Source organism: Leptidea sinapis, chromosome 5 (genome assembly GCF_905404315.1).
Source record: "Leptidea sinapis chromosome 5, ilLepSina1.1, whole genome shotgun sequence".
NCBI classification, from domain to species: domain Eukaryota; kingdom Metazoa; phylum Arthropoda; class Insecta; order Lepidoptera; family Pieridae; genus Leptidea; species Leptidea sinapis.
Window position 1 is genome coordinate 8726720 of NC_066269.1, and position 20234 is coordinate 8746953.

At 37.3% G+C, this 20234-nt stretch overlaps 2 protein-coding genes across 5 annotated transcripts; both read left to right on the forward strand.

Moving 5' to 3' along the window:
* Positions 1-43: 43 nt before the first annotated feature.
* Positions 44-2499, forward strand: LOC126964625 (protein LTO1 homolog). Its single transcript, XM_050807813.1, has 3 exons — positions 44-335; positions 832-1084; positions 2350-2499. The coding sequence occupies exons 1-2, from the start codon at positions 167-169 to the stop codon at positions 1074-1076; spliced, it is 414 nt and encodes a 137-aa protein (XP_050663770.1). The 5' UTR covers positions 44-166; the 3' UTR covers positions 1077-1084; positions 2350-2499.
* On the forward strand, positions 2361-15462 carry LOC126964623 (probable methyltransferase-like protein 25). Of its 4 annotated transcripts, none has more exons than XM_050807807.1 (7): positions 2361-2568; positions 4546-4718; positions 10113-10301; positions 11254-11428; positions 12329-12517; positions 14212-14321; positions 15046-15462. In XM_050807807.1, exons 1-7 carry the CDS (start codon positions 2361-2363, stop codon positions 15409-15411), a joined length of 1410 nt encoding a protein of 469 aa, XP_050663764.1. In that variant the 3' UTR covers positions 15412-15462. The 4 variants fall into 4 exon arrangements, with proteins under 4 accessions (XP_050663764.1, XP_050663766.1, XP_050663768.1 ...); XM_050807810.1 differs by lacking the exon at positions 2361-2568 and adding an exon at positions 5655-5738 and having other exon boundaries at positions 4583-4718; XM_050807809.1 differs by lacking the exon at positions 10113-10301.
* The last annotated feature ends 4772 nt before the right edge of the window (positions 15463-20234 follow it).

Here is a 20234-nt window from a genome sequence, read left to right on the forward strand (position 1 = left end):
CAACAATCAGAATTGTTGTCAAATTGTAATTTGTAAAGTTAGGTCAAAACTCATAACTGTAGTATTATTTATTTTAGTCTACTGTACTAACTACTATTCTACAAATTTATTATCTTTAAAGATAGCGGTCAGGTGTGTTTTAACAGCATAACTCAAATAACTTTGGATGGCTTCAGACAAGGACTTTAACGATATCCTCGATGATATTGTTATGAGTGAAGATTCTACTCAAAAAGAGAGTTACACAGAAGGCTTTACAGCTGGAGTAGAAGGTGGTAACTCGGAGGGATTTCACTTAGGTTACCATAAAGGCGCTCGATTAGGGAAAGAATTGGGTATGTACATTTTGTTACTCTGGACGAAGAGGCTTAATTTATATGTTGTTTTTAGGGTCACTTAGAACCCTTTCGGAATTTGGATGTGTGATTACCACGATCTTTATTTTAACCTAAACCTAACTTCCACTTACTCCAAGAAATTAGATTCTCATTCCAAGCCATGATAATGAAAAATAAAACTTATTAGTTAGTTCAATTTAAGATTTAATTTAAAATAATGTTTTTTTAAATATTAACTTTAAAAAAACACTTTGAAATGCATGGAAATATAACTGATTTTTAAAGAAAAATCCTATTATAATTAACATTAAAAATCTAATAATTATATGTAATGTCACAATTATCAAGAATGTTATTAGAACTTGTCCTAAATTTTTATCTCACATGTACTTTTAAATTAAAACTGACAATCACCCTTTCTCCTTGCATATCTTTCAATCATTTGCATTTGTACCTTATTGATTATAATACTAACATTTACAATTTCTTCTAGGTTATTACTTAGGTATAGCAAACATACATTTGGAAAGAAATGCAAACTCAGATACTAAGTATCCAGATAAAATAATCAAACAGTTGGAAAAACTCAAGGATCTCATTAATAGTTTTCCTCATACAAATTCTGAAGAACATGACATTGTGTCTATGGCAGATAATATTAGAGTAAATTATAAGAAAGCTTGTGCACTACTGAAGATATCGTCTGTTAACCCATATGAAACTAGTATCTCTTTTTAAACATCTTGGTAAGTATAATTAGTATTATCTAGTACTAGAACTCATTATTTAAAACTATTATGAAAAGGTATATTATATAAGTAGACAATATGTGACACCCTGCAAAGGCACAGCAATGTTTTTTTTTATGGTAAAAGGAGGACAAATGAGCCTACGGGTCACCTGGTGTAAAGTGATCACCGCTGCCCACATTATCTTGCAACACCAGAGGAATCACAGGAGCGTTGCCGGCCTTTAACATGTACACGCTTTTTTGAAGGTACCTATGTCATATCGTCATGGAAACACCGCACAAGGAATTTCGTTCCACAGCTTTGTAGTATGTGGAAGAAAGGTCCTTCCAGAAAAACCACACAACCCTTCAACTTGCAACACCAGAGAAATCACAGATGGTGGGGATGAAATCCTAACTTGTGGCGTGTCTTGCGAAGGTGGAATTCGGCGGCAGGAATCAGGTGAAACGGCTCTTCGGAACACTCCCCGTGATAAACATGGCAGAGGACACACAATGAAGCAATGTCTCTACGCAGCGTCAAATGATCCGTGGGTCCCCGAAAATTAGATCTGATCTGTGTTGAACGTGGTCAAATGGATCAAGCTGATACTGGGGTGCACCAGACCAGAGATGACAGCAATACTCCATATGTGGCCGGACCTGCGCTTTGTACAGTGCTAGAATGTGGGCTGGCTTGAAATTTTATTTTATATATAAAATAAAAATGTTTTAAACAAAATAATGTTGAAGATTAAGAGTACAGATAATACAACTATTATTATTAATATATCTTTCTGTTTCTATATTATCTAAGGATATTATAGGAAGATGTAGTATTTAGTCAAAAACCACTAGCTACTCATACCTCATGCATAAAGCCAGGCTTTTTTGTATGATAATAAGGGACGAGATCATCAGGACATTCTGATGGTAATTAATACACACTGCCCATTACAATGCAGTGCCGCTCAGGATTCTTGAAAAACCCAAATATTCTGAGGTGGCACTACAATTGTGTCACCTTGAGGCATAACATGTTAAGTCTCATTTGCCCAGTAACTTCACTAGCTATGGTACTCTTCAGAGTGTAACACAGTTATGCTTATTACGGCAGAAATAGGCAACATTTTGGTACTCATAATCTAGCCTCCTTTACGAAGGAATCTCTCACTAGTCTAAGAAATAAAAAATAATTCATTAAAAAAAGTGGAAAATAATTATTTAAATAGATGTAGTTTTTATTCAAAGATAAACACAGACAATAAATTATTTTTTCAGTAACAACCAAAATGGATACTTCAATGAAAGTACGGGAAAACCTAGACTCCATCATGAGCTACTTAACACCACTGCTTCCACTTGCAAATTGCCATATGGTAGAATTTTTTACAGACAAACATTGGGAACATTTGTTGCCACATAAGCTACGAAAACAGTTAGAAAATATGGAGCTAAACAAAGCTGTGAATAGATTTTGGGACATATCTTGTCATAATGGTGCGTAAAAACTAATATTTTTAAAAATCATTAAAACAATTATTGTTGGGAATAAAAGAAAAAAGATTTGATAAAGAATCAATAGCATGGTGGATTGATTGCTTGTTTTGTAACCACTTAGATTGTATAACTATAATAATTTCTAAAATCCATGTATGTAGCTCCTGTGGACAGGATGCCGGTTAGATTATGGGTACCACAAACGCGGATGAAGCTCTATCATTGAGCAGGAAAAAACCTATGAATACTAACTGGGCACTGTCACCTGAATAAGCACCTAGTGTGGTCGGAAAAAAAAACGAAAGAACTTGCAGATTTTTTCTTGAACATCAAAACGTCTCTTCATGTCCTCTGCAATTGCGGCCCACTATGCATAATTATAATGCATAAGCGTAACACCATCCTTGGCGATTATACCCTAGTCCCTGATGCTGTTTGAAATACTCGCAAACAAGAAGATAATGCGGTTTGTAAATGCGACTTTGACGAGCTATAGGTATGAGTGGCAAACACATTAGTTAAATTCTGGACGCGGTGTTACTAGGACCCAATCTGCACTAGCCAAATAGCTATCTCTGCAAATAAAATTTATCATGGGTACCACAACGGTGCCTATTTCTGCCGTGAAGCAGTAATGTCTAAGCAGTATCTGTTTTGGTCTGAAGGGCGCCATAGCTAGTGAGACTTAACATCGTATGTCTCAAGATGATGAGCGCAATTGTAGTGCTGCTCAAAATTTTAGATTTTTTCAAGAATCCTGAGTGGACAGGGCGTATCAATTACCGTCTTCTGATCGTCCTGCTCGTCTTGTCCCTTATTGTCATAAAGCAGTTAATATTACGAATTATTTTGAAGTTAATATCAAGGTCGCATTTTTGGTTTGTGTTTAGAAGATAGCTATCCTATTTGAAAATGGATGATTGTTAATCAGTTTTGAGTTATGTTTTAAGTAGTTAGTGAAATACTTTAAAGCCTGAATTTTATTATAAAAACGTGTATAATGGTAGAAGTACTGTCTCTTTGAAGAAACTATGACAATCCTCCAATCATGTCCATAATGAGGGAATAAAATGAGTGCCTTAGCTTGACTTAGCTCCCAACATAATCTTTATCATGTTTTGTCTTATTAATAAATGCAGTGTAAAGTTACTCCAAGCTTAACATTACTTCTCCCTGTCATGTTATTCTGTAGTGATGAAGGTATGATTTTTTTTAGGGAATAGGAGAACTTACTAGCGTACGGGTCACCCGATGTTAAGTGATCACCGCCGCCTACATTCTCTTACAACACCGGAGGAATCACAAGAGCGTTGCTGGCCTTTAAGGAAGGTGTACGACCTTTTTTTTGGTACCCATGTCGTATCGTCCCGGAAACACCGCACAAGGCAGCAAATTCCACAGATTTGTACTACGTGGAAGAAAGCTCCCTGAAAACCGCACTGTGGAGGACCGTATGATATCCTAACTTGTGGCGTGTCGTGCAATGGTGGAATTCGGTAGGAATCAGATGTAACAGCTGTTCGGAACACTCCCCGCAATAAATGCGGTTGAAGACACAAAATGAAGCGACTTCTCTACGCAACGCCAAGTTATCCAGCTCTGCGTTGCACGCGGACAAATGGATCGAGCTGATACTTGGGTGCGCCAGACCAGAGTACTCCATACGGACCTGCGCTTTGTAAAGCGCTAGAATGTGGGCCGGCATGAAGTATTGCCGTGCTCTATTAATTACACCCAGCTTCTTCGAAGCCAATTTGGCTTTGCCCTACAGATATTCTACGCTCGAGATTTCGAGACCCAGTATTCCCATACTAGGCGAGGCTTTAAGGGAAGTGTTGTCGAAGAGCGATGATATAACAAATGGGATAAGATACAGGCTAAAACTTTTAGTTTTGAAAAAATAACTTTACTTTTCGTTTATTAGTAAGACAGTTAGTGTACGAAATGGATATAATTGAACCCAATTTACATTTTCAGATAGCTGTGAAATAACGAAATGGGTGAAACAATCACAGTGTCACCATGTCAGTGTCAACGAAGAATACTGTATATCTCCACAGAAACTGACAGATATTATACACAAGAGAGGTGGTAATTTTGAAGCGGGTTTTAAAGTTACAGAATTTATGTCCCATAAGAAGAGTTATGAAGTAAGTATGTATTTGACTTATTGTTATTTATTTTATGGAATAGGAGGACAAACGAGACTACGGGTCACCTGTTGTTAAGTGATCACCGCAGCCCACAATCTCTTGCAACACTAGAGGAGTCACAGGAGTGTTGCTGGCCTTTAAGGAAGGTGTACGCGCTTTTTTTTGAAGGAACCCATGTCGTATCGTCCCAGAAACACCGCACAAGGAAGTTCATTCCACATCTTTGGAGTACGTGGAAGAAAGCTCCTTGAAAACCGCACTGTGGAAGACCGCCACACATCCAGATGGTGGTGATGATATGCTAACTTGTGGCGTGTCGTGCGAATGTGGAATTCGGCGGCAGGAATAAGATTAAACAGCACTTTGGAACACTCCCCGTGATAAATGTGGTAGAAGAATCGTTATCTATCGCTATCGTTTTTTACCTAAATTAAAATTTATATTTTATGAAACTGATATAATGCTAATTTTATATTCAAATTCAAATTTCTTTATTGTTACCATAAGTATTACATACATACTTAACACTAATATGATGTGGGTGTGTTGTATGTGTGTGTGTGTGTTTCTGTGAGTGAGTGTGTATTTGAATGTGTAAATATTATTCACCAATATATTGTATAATAAACTTTATAAATACATAAAGAATCATTTATATATCATACATGTAAAAGTTATTGAGTTGTGTAAATTAATTATAAAAATTCTTTATTTCGTGCGGCTCAGAGGATAATGTAAGTATGTAATTAATAAATCTATCATCAGATTATTATAAGCAAATAAAGAAATAGCAAATGTTCTTCAGTTGATGCTACATATAGTTTTTCTATATATTAGTAAAAAACTTGAATTTCGAGTCTGTATGTTTAAATATCTAAATTAGATGGAAGTATACAATAAATAAGTTTATACAATTATTGTAATTTTTTAAAGTGACCACCATCTTCTTCTGGGATTAATTACACTAGATGAAGCCACAACCTGAGAGTTGCAGAAGACATACAAGATTTATCAACGGTACGTCACTCGAACGGTTGGCTCAGTGGTAGAGCGCTCGCACGGAACGCGAGAGGTCGCGGGTTCGAGTCCCGCGTCGTTCATAAATTTTGTTTTCAAATTCAAATTATGTAATTCTTTGTTTAGTCAGGTTTTAGGTATACTTATATTGACCTTGCTTTCTTTACAATATACCCAAAAAGCATCAATAGGCTTTTCCTACATTTAAAGTTTTTGTTTTTAAAGGAATAAGTGAAAAGGTTTTATAACTAAACGAATGGATCAATGGATTGTTTGGTTAGTTATACTAACCCCCTTATTCATAATAGTCTGCTTACTTAAAGCATTGCTAATTCTCACTCTGTCTTGTTCTATTGACCTAAGTCAGAATGAGAATAAACACTCCTTAGCGGCTGTTTAAAGTTAGCGGACCATTATGAATAAGGGGGTATGTATATAATATAATACTAGCGGACCCGACGGACGTTGTCCTTCACACATGTGATTTTTTTTTTAAATCAGTCCAGACGTTAGGTGATCACTAACATACGCAGGAGAATTATATTTGGACTGTATTGAGAAACTAAACCGATCTCAAATTCACTGGAACACTCTAAAAAAATCATCAAAATCGGTCCAGCCATTTAGGAGGTAGTTCACTGTCAACACACGTACAGAAGAATTATATATGTTTGATTTCGTTACGCATTACAAAATGACTTAAAGTCTAGCGTACCGCGATAAGGCATCACTATATCACTCTGGCAGTAGGTACTCAGTACAAGTGCCCCACGATTATATTTTCCCTGAATTAGGTGTAGGGGAGGTACGTACAAAATGACATATAATCTTTAACTCATATAACTCTTTAATGGTAAATCACAGCGCATTCACATTGCACACCAGTAATCTTAGGTTTCATATCTTTGAATTATAATAGATACTTAAAGATAAACAAACTAGCAAAAATAATAATTTTAAATTTAACTGAGATCAACGAAATCCATTTTGTCCATATGCTATGGACAAAATGGCATACCACATACGGACTAAATGAGTAAAAGTTATAAAATTAAAGACAAAGCTCGCAAATGAACCGCTTGGTTCGTTTAGAAACATTCGCGCAAGAAGCGTGTGCCCAATGTGAACATTTTAAACACCGCAGCCAGTCTTCTCCAGGTTTTGATCGCGAATAAAGATCGTTGCAATAAATACATGCGCAATCCTCTTCGTCATCTTGAGCCTAGTTTGGCAAATTTTCTTCTTCGCTGTCTTCTTGGAATATGGTTTTGGTAACCATTTTCCAAGAAGTGTCTCTTCTTCTCTGAAGGAGCTTTAGGCACATTTTTTGCCTTAATTTCTTTTATATTTGGAGTTGAAGTCAAAACTAAAGAGGTTTGCTGTTTCTTTCGCTTACGTTTGCCTTGGCCACTTACGTAATGTCCTTTTGGGACAGGAGATATAACTTCAATAGGCACTGCTAACGTATAGGATGAGGGATGTTTTTCATTACCAATAAATGGGCGATTTTGATTTGCAGCAGGTAAAATAAGGTCTTGACTAGTGTTTGCTGTTGAATTGTCTGCTAGTTCAGTAGAGTCGGTTGTTTGACCTGTTGTGTCATTATTGTCAGGTGTTACGGCGCGGATTATTTGTTGCTGAGTTTCAGAAGCTTGGAGATCGTTCGTTCCGGGAAGTGACATTAAATCGTCTAGCTGTTGTGTGGAGGGTCCTGCTATGGGAACTGGAATAGGACCTATTTGCTGATGATATTGCATATTGGAGGTGTCTTCCAGTGGTATGTTTGTAGTCTCTGCAGGTTCGTACATATAATCGCGAAATATTTCAGGGTTTAGAGGCCAAATCCCAGTGCTTTTGAATCCGTTACAACCATTTTGCACTGTAGCTGCCTTACCATAAGCTTCTTTGAACAGGCCAGCAATTTGAAACTGTGTTACAACACGTCCTGGGTGTTGTTTAAGCCATTTGGATGTCTCTTGGTTGAAATATGTCTTCAAAGGCGCAAAAAATGAGACATCCAAAGGCTGGAGACGATGAGTGCAATGTGGAGGTAGACACAGAATAATAATGCCGTTTTGTTTGGCATATTCTAAAGTTTCAAGCCCTTTGTGGCTTGCATGCCCGTCGACAATCAATATAACTTTATCGTCAATTGATGATTTAACAAAACTTTGAAAGTGTTTGAGCCATTTCAGAAATAAATCCGTTGTCATCCATCCTGATGGTTGAGCTACACCTATAGTGCCAGGAGGTGCTTCATCGATCAATTCATTTTTCATATTTTTCCTAGAAAATATCATCATCGGCGGAACAAAGGTACCAATTGCACTAAAACAACAGACAACAGTGGTGTTAGTTCCACGTTCTGCGCTAGTTATTACGCCAACTTGCTTCCTACCAGTATCTTCTGAGGTTTTTGTACAGTAGACAGGCTTGATTCGTCAGCATTATAAATTCTGTGTGGCCCAATGTTCTCAGATTCCAGCAGATGTCCGTAAATCTCAAAAAACTTATTGACTTGAGGTCGATTAAAAGCCTGAGCACGAGCAGCTGAAGTAGCTTCTGGTTTGCGTAAAGAAATATCTTTATTTCGTCTCAAAAACCCTTCTAACCATTCTTGTCCAGCTTTTTGTTTTTGCGGGTTAAATTTATGTGCAAAACCGTTATTTTCAGCCAACTCAAAAGCTAATTCTTGAACAGACGTTCGCGTCAGTCCAAACAAACGAGATTCAAGTAATTTCCAATGCTCAACTAATTTTCTTTCCACATCAGGTGGAAAAGTAGCTTTCCAACACCCTAGACCCTTTGCAGAGGACTCCAAAGTTTTGTTACTATCCAAAGCATGTCTTCTTAGAGTTGCTTGTGGTACTCCAAATGTCTTCGACGCTAAAAGCCAGCCAATTTTGTTACTGCGAACTGCTTCCATAGCTTTACGCGTTGATTCCTCACTCTAGGATTGACGATCAGTCGTCCGCTTATAATTACGCGGCATTATCTGTAAAGAAATTAACAGCTGATTAACGAGAAACAGATACTGAGTACCTACAATTAACTCATTGAGTTCTTATGGACAAAACGACATACCTATGTCATTTTGTCCGTTACATATGTAAGTCATTTTGTCCAAAAAGTTGTTATAAAAAATAAAAATTCAACAATAAATGCAAAATGATTATTATTTACGGAAAAAACTATTAGAAGGCAACAATAATTACTTAAGGGATGTAATAAATGTAAACACAAGATAATATTATGAAAAACATAACATTAATACACAAAAATCCCTGCATTAAATAAAAACTCGTAACTTACCAATGTTTATCGTCGGCCATAACACCCAAACGAAAGACTGGCGCGAGTTCACGTTTTGACAGGTTCGTATTTCCGGCTAGAGTCACGTGATGGAGTTATCTATGGCGGACTAGAAACGTCAGAATTTGAAATATGATGCCTGTGTCATTTTGTCCGTATATGTCATTTTGTACGTACCTCCCCTACCAATATTGCCCCAAGTTATCTACTTCGGTCTAGGTTTTATAAAGCACCGGCTGATGGCCGCGACTTCGTCCCCGTAGACAAAGGGTTTTTAAAAATAATAACCATGTTTGGAATTGCAGATTATCTCATGTCCTATTCCAGTTCCGGTTCCCGTTTTCGCTCCCCTTCCCAACCTTATTTCGAGTCAATCTCATTTCGAGGAAGATTGCTCTGGCAAACTAAACCTCCTATCGGTATAGTTATAGCTCATCGACGTAAGTTTCAGTTTATCGCTAATCCCGAGGGAACCATGGATTTTACCGGGATAAATTGTACCTTTCCCAAGCTCTAGTCTATCGCTTTACCAACTTTCATCAAAGTCGGTTCAGCTAGTAACAAAGTTACATTAACATTTATAATATTAGTAGGGATTGGTTATTTGTAAAAGTCGATACAAACTCCTAGTAGATACTACTATACATTTTGGGAGTATCGCAAGGCTCACATATAAATCCAATTGTGTTTACCACCTTGAGTATCGCGTAAGTTTTTTACCAGTGGGAGGCTCCTTTGCACAGGATGTCGGCTAGATTATGGGTACTATAACGGCGCCTATTTCTGCCGTGAAGCAGTAATGTGTAAACATTATTGTGTTTCGGTCTAAAGGGCGCCGTAGCTAGTGAAATTACTGGGCTAATGAGACGTAACATCTAATGTCTCAAGGTGACGAGCGGAACTGTAGTGCCGCTCAGAATTTTTGGGGCTTTTCTCGTATCCTGAGAGGCAGTGCATTGTAATGGACAGGGCGTATCAATTACCATCAGCTGAACGTCCTGTCCGTCTCGTCCCTTATTGTTATAAAAAAAGATCTACAATAATTATATTTGCGATCTGCAGGTTGAGACAATGTCCCCATATATCGCGTCGCTCCACAGAGCTTGCAACACCAGCCACTGCGTGGAAGCTGGTGGTGGACGTGGCCATCTACTTGTCACCATGTCTTTGGGACATCACATTCCGAGCCTTACCATAGACTGTGATGAAACAACGTTGAATAATGCTAAGAAAAGAGTTAAGCTTATCCAGGTAACCTGTAAACTTAAAGCGTAACCAGTGGGAGGCTCCTTTGCACAGGATGCCGGCTAGATTATGTGTACCACAACGGCGCCTTTCTGCCGTGAAGCAGTAATGTGTAAGCATTATTGTGTTTCGATCTGAAGGGCGCCGTAGCTAGTGAAATTACGGGGCAAATGAGACTTAACATCTTATGTCTCAAGGTGGCGAGCGCAATTGTAGTGCCACTCGGAACTTTTTGGTTTCTCAAGAATCTTGAATAATGGCATATACATTACCATCAGCTCAACGTCGTGCTCGTCTCGTCCCGTACTACCATTGAAAAAAAAGCCTTGAGTGTTCCGTACCCGAAAATAAATGGTAACACTATTATTATGACCCTTCGTCTGTCCAGACTGAGGGTCTATCTATAGATTTATAATATACTAGCGTATAGACAAACGAAACGTGCGAGGGAGAGCTATTGTGACTGTAACTGATTTTGATTGACAAGTCGTAAACAGTCAGCCACGCTTATCATTGCTAGCTATAGCTAACGCACACATTGACAGATCAACATTGGTTAGGCATTATCGGGCTGTCTATATGCTAGTCAAGAAAATAAAATCAAAAAGTTTTTTTTAACAATATTTACTGCGGTCGCGGGAGACCTCGCAGAACATTCGTCGACCAAATTGGGGACGTTTTGAGAAAAGAAGAGGTCCGAAGCACCCGCAACCGGCGAGCATGTATGAAAAGAGTAATGAATGTAGAGGAGCGCGTGAGGTTTGTAAGGATTCACAAACAAGCTAACATCTTAATAATTAACTGAAAAATCAAATATATTTTTTTTAAAAAGCATTTGAATTTGAAAAACTGGCTTAAAATGGACATCCCCCTTTTGAGCCTTAATTAAATCTTCTTAATCTGAACATATTCTATTGTGTTATGTCTTACATTAAGTATGTTGTCAATTATTTACCAGAAACAGTGGCACGCCATTGCAAAACGTGCCAACGGTGGTGCCAATGTGTGGACGGGTGGTGGTGTGGACACAAACCTACATCGATTCGCCTGCTCGTACATAACCAGAGATACGGATTTAAGCAGCGTTGTCAGAGAACAATTCGATTGTGAAGAAGTGAATTTGCTGCTAACCGGTATATCGAAACTTGATTATAATATATTTATATTGCCATATAAAAGAATAACATATAATCGAATTTGCCCTCACTACAACCAATATTTCGTTTTCTGTAACTGTATAGATCTTATATAATTTATATCTCTAGATTTACTGTGACAGCTGCGAACACAGCGAAAAAAAAAAGCGACCAGCTGATAGCCTCTATTTTCTGCAAGCACGCACACTAAAACAAAGCGACTAACGTGTCGCCAATGTAAGACGTAGCTGTCATAGTAATAAACCTGTCCTGTTTTCGTGGATTGCCTAGCAGCAAAATGCTCTATCTTGACATATAAATTATCTAAGGCAACGTTTATTAATAGTAATTTTTGTAACATCTCTATGGTGGTAGTTCTCGTCAACTTGGTTTTTATTCTGTCAAACATACGGACACACAAAATGTAAATAGACATTATAAGGTGTTTTATCTTTTATGATTTAAAAAAATACAGAATCATTTTTATTATCCACAGAAATTAGACACGCACACCAGTCTAACCAAATTTATATTAAGTATGTAAATAAATAAATAAATTCATTTTAGAATATTTTTAATCTTACCAACTGAGCCAACCGTTCGAGTGACGCATGGTTCGTAAATATCGGTATGTTTTGTTCAACTCTCAGGTTGTGGACATACAGGATCTACTTTACAATTGATAACCTATTGCATATTAGGAAATTGACTTAAAAATCTAAAAAATATGTTATTTTTTATGTGGTCCTCTTGTTCATAAATTTTAGTTAAAAATTTGATTTGTAAAACTACCAACCAGATTAGAGAGAGGGATATCAATTTAAAAATAACAAATGGTACAGTATTATTTTATCCACAAACAAAACAGTATGTTGTCATGTTGTATATTATCCGCAGGTCTTCATACCTGTGGCGACCTGGGTCCCTCCTGCCTGCGTCTGTTCACGGTCTCGCCAGCAGTGCGAGTGCTGTTCAACGTGCCATGTTGCTATCATCTGCTGAGTGAGGCGGTGGATGTGGCCATGTTTGATGATGATCAAACAGCAACCGATGATAAAGGATTCCCCATGTCACAGTATTTGAGAGGTTGGGTCATAGCTTACTATTATTGTTGATACAAGCCGTGCTGATAAGTGTGGCAACGTCGCAATTTTGAAATGAGTGGTCCTATCTTACTTTAATTTTATTTAATTTTCTTGATGGTTATTACTTGAAAGAGAAACTGCGGTTAATATGTCAAGTTGCATTACAACCATAAACCTTGTTTACTTTACGCTAGTATGCTAAGTTAATGATTAAAAACTTACCTTTTCTGTTTCTAATCTGATATACGTAATTTAATTTGCAGTCAATTTGCGTTTCCAACCAAACAACGCAAAACAAAGCAAAATATTTTTTCTTTCGGACAGAATTTCTTCGAATTCTTTCTATTACTGCTTTGACCACTTTTTTTGTACGAACACTACGTGGACGGCCAGATCTTTGTCTGTCACAAATAGAGTAGGTCTCAATGTACCTGTTAATAGCTCGGTACACAAGCATTTTACTAATACCAAGCGTATGTAGAGTTTTTAAAATTGCATTTGGCTCCATACCTACTTTGTGTAGTGCAATCACAGCGATTCGGTTCTCTTTATCACCCCACTCCAATTTAATATCGCAATATATTGTACAATGTATTGGCGCCAAAATGAGAAAGTTCAATGTACAATCTTAATATATATAAATTATATGACACGTTGTTTGTCCGCGATGGACTCGGATGTTTATAGGGATTACTTCATGGAGTGCAGTTTGGTCCAACTTGAGAGATAGAATAGTTTTTATTTCGATTTGGGACTCATAATTATTTTTATTTTCGATATTTGTTTTGTATGGACATGTTTTCTATGAGAGAATTTAGTGACGCAGGGTTTGACAGTTCCGCTGTGAAACAATTTCATTATAACAACAGGGAGCAATTTTTACGAAATCATTCTCTAAGTTTTGAAATATTATTGGCAAATTCCTATAAAACAGTTTTTTTTTTCAATATCTACAGAACAACGTCTGTCGGGTCTGCTAGTCATAATATAAAAATGACAGATTTCAAATTCAAATGTAATATTTTGTTTATTTACTAGACTAAGTATATATATATAGTCGTTTCCAATGTTTGCACCAGGGGTGGGACAGACGCCTTAAAGTGACGTTTTCAGAAGACTGTAGTGCCATCTGTTAGTCGGCCCGAAAATGAAAGCCTTGGCAGCTGTCACTCGCTTTGAAACCTTTAAACTTTTCTAAAATAATTGTGTTACTGCCCACTGGTCATAAAATGGCGGCTACGCCTAGCGTTTGCGCATGTATGTAGCTCTCGTGTTCTGTGTTGTGACAAAATTAGATAACTAACTCTACGCGCAATTTCAACATGGTAAAAAATTGCAATACCTACATTAAAATGTAGAGTTAGTTATTTTATTGCGTCACAACATTTAAAATGAATTTTATAATGTCGAGCTTATATATAGTTATTTTCGGGGCCAATCTCCAGATGGCGCTAGCTTTCAAAAAGACAGCTCATAATGCGTAGAGAGGGCTCTCTTTTCCCTATATATACTCTTTGGTTTGCACGTAGTTTCCATACTGCTTTAGCGTATATATATATATATACGCACAGTATATATATATATATACTATATATATATATATATATACTATATATATATATATATATATACTGTGCCTAAGATCTTATTCACTGTGTATAGCAGAGCTTAGAAGTATATTTTCTATTTTATTAGGTTTGAACCTAGGTCGGAACGCTCGCATGCTGGGCGCTCAGAGTATAGACAGGGTGAGGCACTACAGACAAATGCCCGACAGGAGTTTGTTGTATAGAGCGCTGCTGCAGGTAAGGCTCCCAGAATGTCGACATAAGCTTCACTGATTAACTTCTGAGAATTTGTAATCCAAGGAACATATATAATTCTTAAATAAAAAAGTATGAGCAAAAGCGAGTGCATCACATAATTACAATTATGTAGAAAGAAAAATTTAATGTTATTTTTTTTTATTAATTTAAAAACAATTTACTTTGATGTATAAGTTACCTTAGCTATAATTATTACTTGAATTTTGAACTCTAGGAATATGAAGAATTTAAACGCACAATCAAAATTTTCACTACCTCTTAATTTTTTTGTTCAACCAAAAAAAAAACGTGTAGTCTCGGGACCTCTGACAGAAGTTATAACTTAAACTGAACTAAGTTGAACTATTTTTTAACTTGAGAAAAGCTTAGGTTATTACGTAAGTTTTATGTTTGTTATGTTGTAACGAAAAGTTATTATTATTATAATCTTTAATCATAAAATATATTTATTTTTATTTACAACTCCTGAAAATGTACAATAGAATTTTGTGTATGCATATTATATGTATCATTTTTTAATCCTATAAAAGTAACATTTGGTTAGAGTGAGAGAGGAGGAGCCTGCCTACCGCTCCCGTATGCGTGAGAGAAAGGGAAGCCAGATGGACTGGCGCCGTAACGCGTTACGTTACGAAGCGGCTTTACGCTCCCATAAAAAGTGATCACTTAAAATAATATAATAATATTAAATTTAACTCCGCAGGTAACCATGAAAAAGTTTTTACCACACACACCGATAAAGGAAGGCAAGTTAAAGGGATTCGCATCAAAATGTCAAAGCTTCCAGCAGTATTTCAAAATGGCGGACGAGAAACTTGGTCTTAACATATTTAACAGCTTGCCCGAATGTTACCTGATTGAGTTGGAACGGACAATGGATTGCCAGTGGAAAAAAATTGTTTTATTCTATTTAATGAGGTTATGTTTGGCGCAAGTTATAGAGGGTGTTATACTGTTGGATAGGTTGCTTTATTTATATGAGTGTGGTTGTAAGAATGCGTATTTGGTGAAATTGTTCGATCCAGTTCTATCACCGAGATGTCATAGTATAGTTGCTATTAGAAATTGAGTTATTTGTTATTTTTCTATGTTACTCGAAGACTTAACATTAAATGTTATAGAACTAATAGTGATTCTCATTATTATAACACTAGAAAAAGGAATTGCTTGTAACTAATTCTAGTAGGCTTCATAAGATACATTATAGCTTGAAGCTAAATGTATACACTTTTATAGTAAAGTTGCAGTGTTCAGGCATTATCCATAAATAAATTTAAATGTTTTATTAAAATTGGCTCTGTCGTAAATCCTATTACTCCACTGCTGAATATCTAAGTTATCCCACAGCCTTGATTATTTTAAAGAAAAATCATTGACTGTACAATCAATATATTAGTATATTTTATTAAAAAGAGCGCAATAGGAGAATGCTGGGAGTTTCTTGCGCCGCTTCTTCTCTCTCTCAGCGTGCCTTTTGTTTCCGAAGCGGTAGTAGTATCTACGAGGGCTGCACTAAAAGTATCGGGAATGGAATATTTCCACTGTTCCTGTCGTATTAAAATCTTTTTAATTGAAAACTCCTTGGTTTTAAAAATCGGATACCATTTATTTATTTAAAAAAAGATTCTCGGTCTTGCCACAAGGTCTTTTCAAACTTGTTTGGTTGTTGAGAAAATGGAATTGACTCGAGAAAATTCTAGAGCGATGATTTATTATGACTTTCGAAGTGGTTTAACAGAAAAACAGTGTGTTGACCGGATGATTTCTGCATTTGATGATGAAGCCCCATCCAAAACCACAATTTATCGCTGGTTTGCTGAATTTCAATGTGGACGTGTCAAGCTCAGTGATGATCCCCGTCAAGGTCGTCCAAAAACTGCAGTCACCAAAGAAAACGTTGATGCTGTGCGTAAGCTGATTGAAGAAGATCGACATGTGACATACCGCGAAATTCAGGCAACTTTAGACATTGGCATGAGTCAAATACAAATAATCTTGCATGAACAATAATTAGGTGTAAAAAAGTTGTTTTCCCGATGGATACCGCATTTGCTCTGTGAAGAGCAAAAAGAGGCTCGCGTTACTTGGTGCGTCAGAACTCTCGAAAGATTCCACGCAGGATCCTCAAATGCTGTATACAACATCGTATCAGGTGACGAATCCTGGATATACGCGTACGAACCCGAAACAAAAAACCAGTCACGAGTTTGGGTGTTCGAAAATGAGTTAAAGCCAACAGAAATTGTTCGTTCACGGAGTGTTGCAAAAAAAATGGTGGCCACGTTTGTCTCCAAAACCGGCCATGTTGCGACCATTCCTCTTGAGGGACAAAAAACGGTTAATGCAGAATGGTATGCTAGCATTTGTTTGCCACAGGGCGTTTCTGAACTCCGTAAAGAGAACTGCAACCGCCGCATCATCCTCCATTACGACAATGCGAGTTCTCACACCGCGCACAGACCAAAGAGTTTTTAGAGCAAGAAAACAGAATTATTAGACCAACCGCCGTACAGCCCCGACCTAAGCCCTAATGATTTCTATACTTTCCCTAAAATAAAGAATAAATTCCGTGGTCAGGCCTACAAAACGGCCATTTTGGGGACCCCAACCTCCGAATGGAATGGTTGCTTCAATGATTGGTTCCATCATATGGAAAAATGTGTCAAATTTCGCGGAAAATACTTCGAAAAGCAATAGATACATTTTTAAATAGTAATGTTGTGTCACTTCCTTGATTCCCGAAATTTTCAGTGCCGCCCTCGTAGTATGTTAGAAATGACATCAAAAAGAATTATAAAGGAATCAATTTTGAGAAAATAAATGCTTTTTATACCTTTTACAGTCAGGGCTTCAGTTTTGTGAGAATTATGAACAGTAGCCAAAATCAAAAGGGCCTCTACTAGCACAGGTGGAGGTCCAACACTGAAGGTCAGTTATCATTGACTGACTTGGAAAGCAGCGTGATACAGATTTAGCTTGGAAAATAAGCTAATTTTGAGAATTCATATATTTCTTACTGTCCTCTCCTTCAATAAATCAACCCCTATATTATTATCTTGAAAAACAAGATCAGAGATACATAAGTTGATATCTAAGGTGTGCAACACATAACATGATTTTATTATTATTTTTCTCTGGTGCATATAGTAGTGTGTGGTCTTAATATAAACAATATCTATTTTTTTTTACCGTAAATGTATTCTCCTACCCTGGTCTTCCCATCAACAGCATCTGAAAAAAACATGGTCGTAGCGGATAGCCAGAATCATCTGCAATTTACAACCATTGAGTGTGGCTTACTAACTTACTAACCACCTACTCCCGTAGCAGCTGAACTGTTCTCTCGACATTGTTACGAGTACGTCTTGGTCAAATAATTCAACTGCAGGTCCAATTTCGGAATAGCTCCGAAATTGGACCTGAAATTTTCGGAATAGTCCGAGTTGAATTCGATGAGTGACCTCATCGAATCCAACTCGGACGAGCAGCGTTCGGAAAGCTCCGTAAAATCTTCTCGTCCAAAATACTGTCTGAAGACGAAGGTTTTTAACCAGTGTGTGTTTCCAGTGATGACATATGAAACGCAGACGTGATACCTAACTAAAGGCCTTATGAGGAAGCTCATTGTCGCTCTCGAAGGCTATGCTCGTAGTTTTCATGCGAGATCGAATCAGAAATGAGGAGATCCCTAAGAGAACTAAAATCATAACCCAAATGATTGGGAAACTGAAGTGGCAGTGGGCAGGGCACATAGCTCGACGGCCTTTGGGCCAGTAAAGTATTGGAATGGCGACCACGTACCGGAATATGTAGTGTTGGTAGGCCTCCCACAAGCCGGACCGATGATCTGGTCAAGATCGCCGAAAAGATTGGATGAGGGCAGCGCAGGATCTATCTTCATGCCGACTTTTGGGGGAGGCCTTTGTCCGCCTAGAATATGGCTACCACAACGGCGCCTATTTCTGCCGTGAAGCAGTAATGTGTAAGCATTACTGTGTTTTGGTTTGAAGGGCGCCGTAGCTAGTGAAATTACTGGACAAATGAGGCTAGACATCTTATGTCTCAAGGTGACGAGCGCAGTTGTAGATAGTGCCGCTCAGAATTTTTGGGTTTTTCAATAATCTTGATCGGTGCTGCATTGTAGTGGGCAGGGCCTATCAATTACCATCAGCTGAACGTCATGCTCTTCTCGTCCCTTATTTAAAAAAAAATCGTATTCTCTTAACAAGATAGAACGTTACTTTTTGGGAGATGCTTTAAACATTATGTAATAGAGTATACATAACCCTTTTAATAGTAGTAGAAATATTTTAGTTTTCTTAGAATAATATTGGTAACTTCGAGCGAACTAGTCGTTCTAATGTCAATGACGCGCGGCTCCGATTCAGTTAATGTTCTGGGGAAATAATAGGAGAATACCGATCTAAAGCAACCCTGAGATAGGATCGTAACTTAACTTCAACGATTTTGAAATTACGAGAATAGCACTGCTGAGCGGCATTGCATTGTAATGGGCAGGGCGTATAACTCACCATCAGATGAACATTTTACTGGTTTCGTGACTGTTACTCTTAGATAATTTATACGTCTAGATAGAGTCTGTTGGTGCTAGACAACCGATGAAAACAGGCCAGATTTATTATTATATACACTAGCGATTTGTATGGTACTTTGTGTTAGTGTGCGTGCTTTGATCAAAATAGAAGTTACCAAATCGAATCAAAAATATTTTATTCGTAGGTAAATTGCATTATACTTGAAATATGTCATTATTTCAAACAGCTCATTCGGAAGGCAGATTTACTAAGAGTAGAACGGGCAAGAAACTCTAAGGTTGCTCTACAGGTTTTCAAGACAGAATGGTACTATAAGTTCTTATTTTCAATTAAACTAACAAATCATTTAAATCACAATATATGCAGTGATGCAATAAAAATACTCAAACGTCTTAAACTAGATGCCATACACGAGTAAGTCTAAAAAATGTATGTTATTAAGTTTTCACAGCTGTCTATCTAGATGTTAATTAAATAATCTAAGGTTTTCCTCATAAAAAACTTGACTTAAGTACTTCCCTTTGGCGAAGGCAATAATAATTGTATGTAGATGGATCCTGTACACAAGATACCGTCTGGATTAGTAACTAACGGCCGTTCCCAATATACTATCTACAAATATATATAAATTACTACCTTCTATTGTAATTAGCTGTCAATAATCTGAAGATGTCTCAATATACCCGATAAGTCATTCTTATCGCCTTATATTGGGACGCGTGAATTGAAATTTCCATAAAAACTTCTATCGCTGGTAAGCTATACGTCATCCCATTGGCAGACAGCGTGTACGGATAAGGTGAGTTACCGTCGATAAGTTTATTGGGACAGAAAAGACAACGATAGTTACGATTTTTATCTCAAGTAAGAGATAGACTGAATATTGTGAACGGCCGTTAGAGGTTTACCGTCTCGTAGGAATGTAACGCAAGCTATTTGTGTACCGGAAATGCTATTTATAGACGGACGTGTTCTGACTGAAAAGATTATCCCAGCGGATACTCCATAGGGATTGCCGCTTGTGCCTCTTTCTCCCTAAGAGAAGGTCGCTTTCGATGAAGGCTTAGAGAGCATTTGCCCAAAGCCAACTTCAGGTGGTGTTTAGTGGGTAGGCACTTAGGTTTTACGTAGTAGTCCCACATAACCAAAGCAGACTTGGCTGCGTTGGTATGCATGAGCATTTACAATCTCCCTCATTTACAGTCTGAGCACACAAAAAAACTGAAAAGAAGACTTTATTTAACGTGTGCCTACGTAAAATAAAGATAAGAAAATCATGTGGTGTACATATTATTTTCTTTTCTTAATCACACGTAAGTAAGTATTCGGAAACACT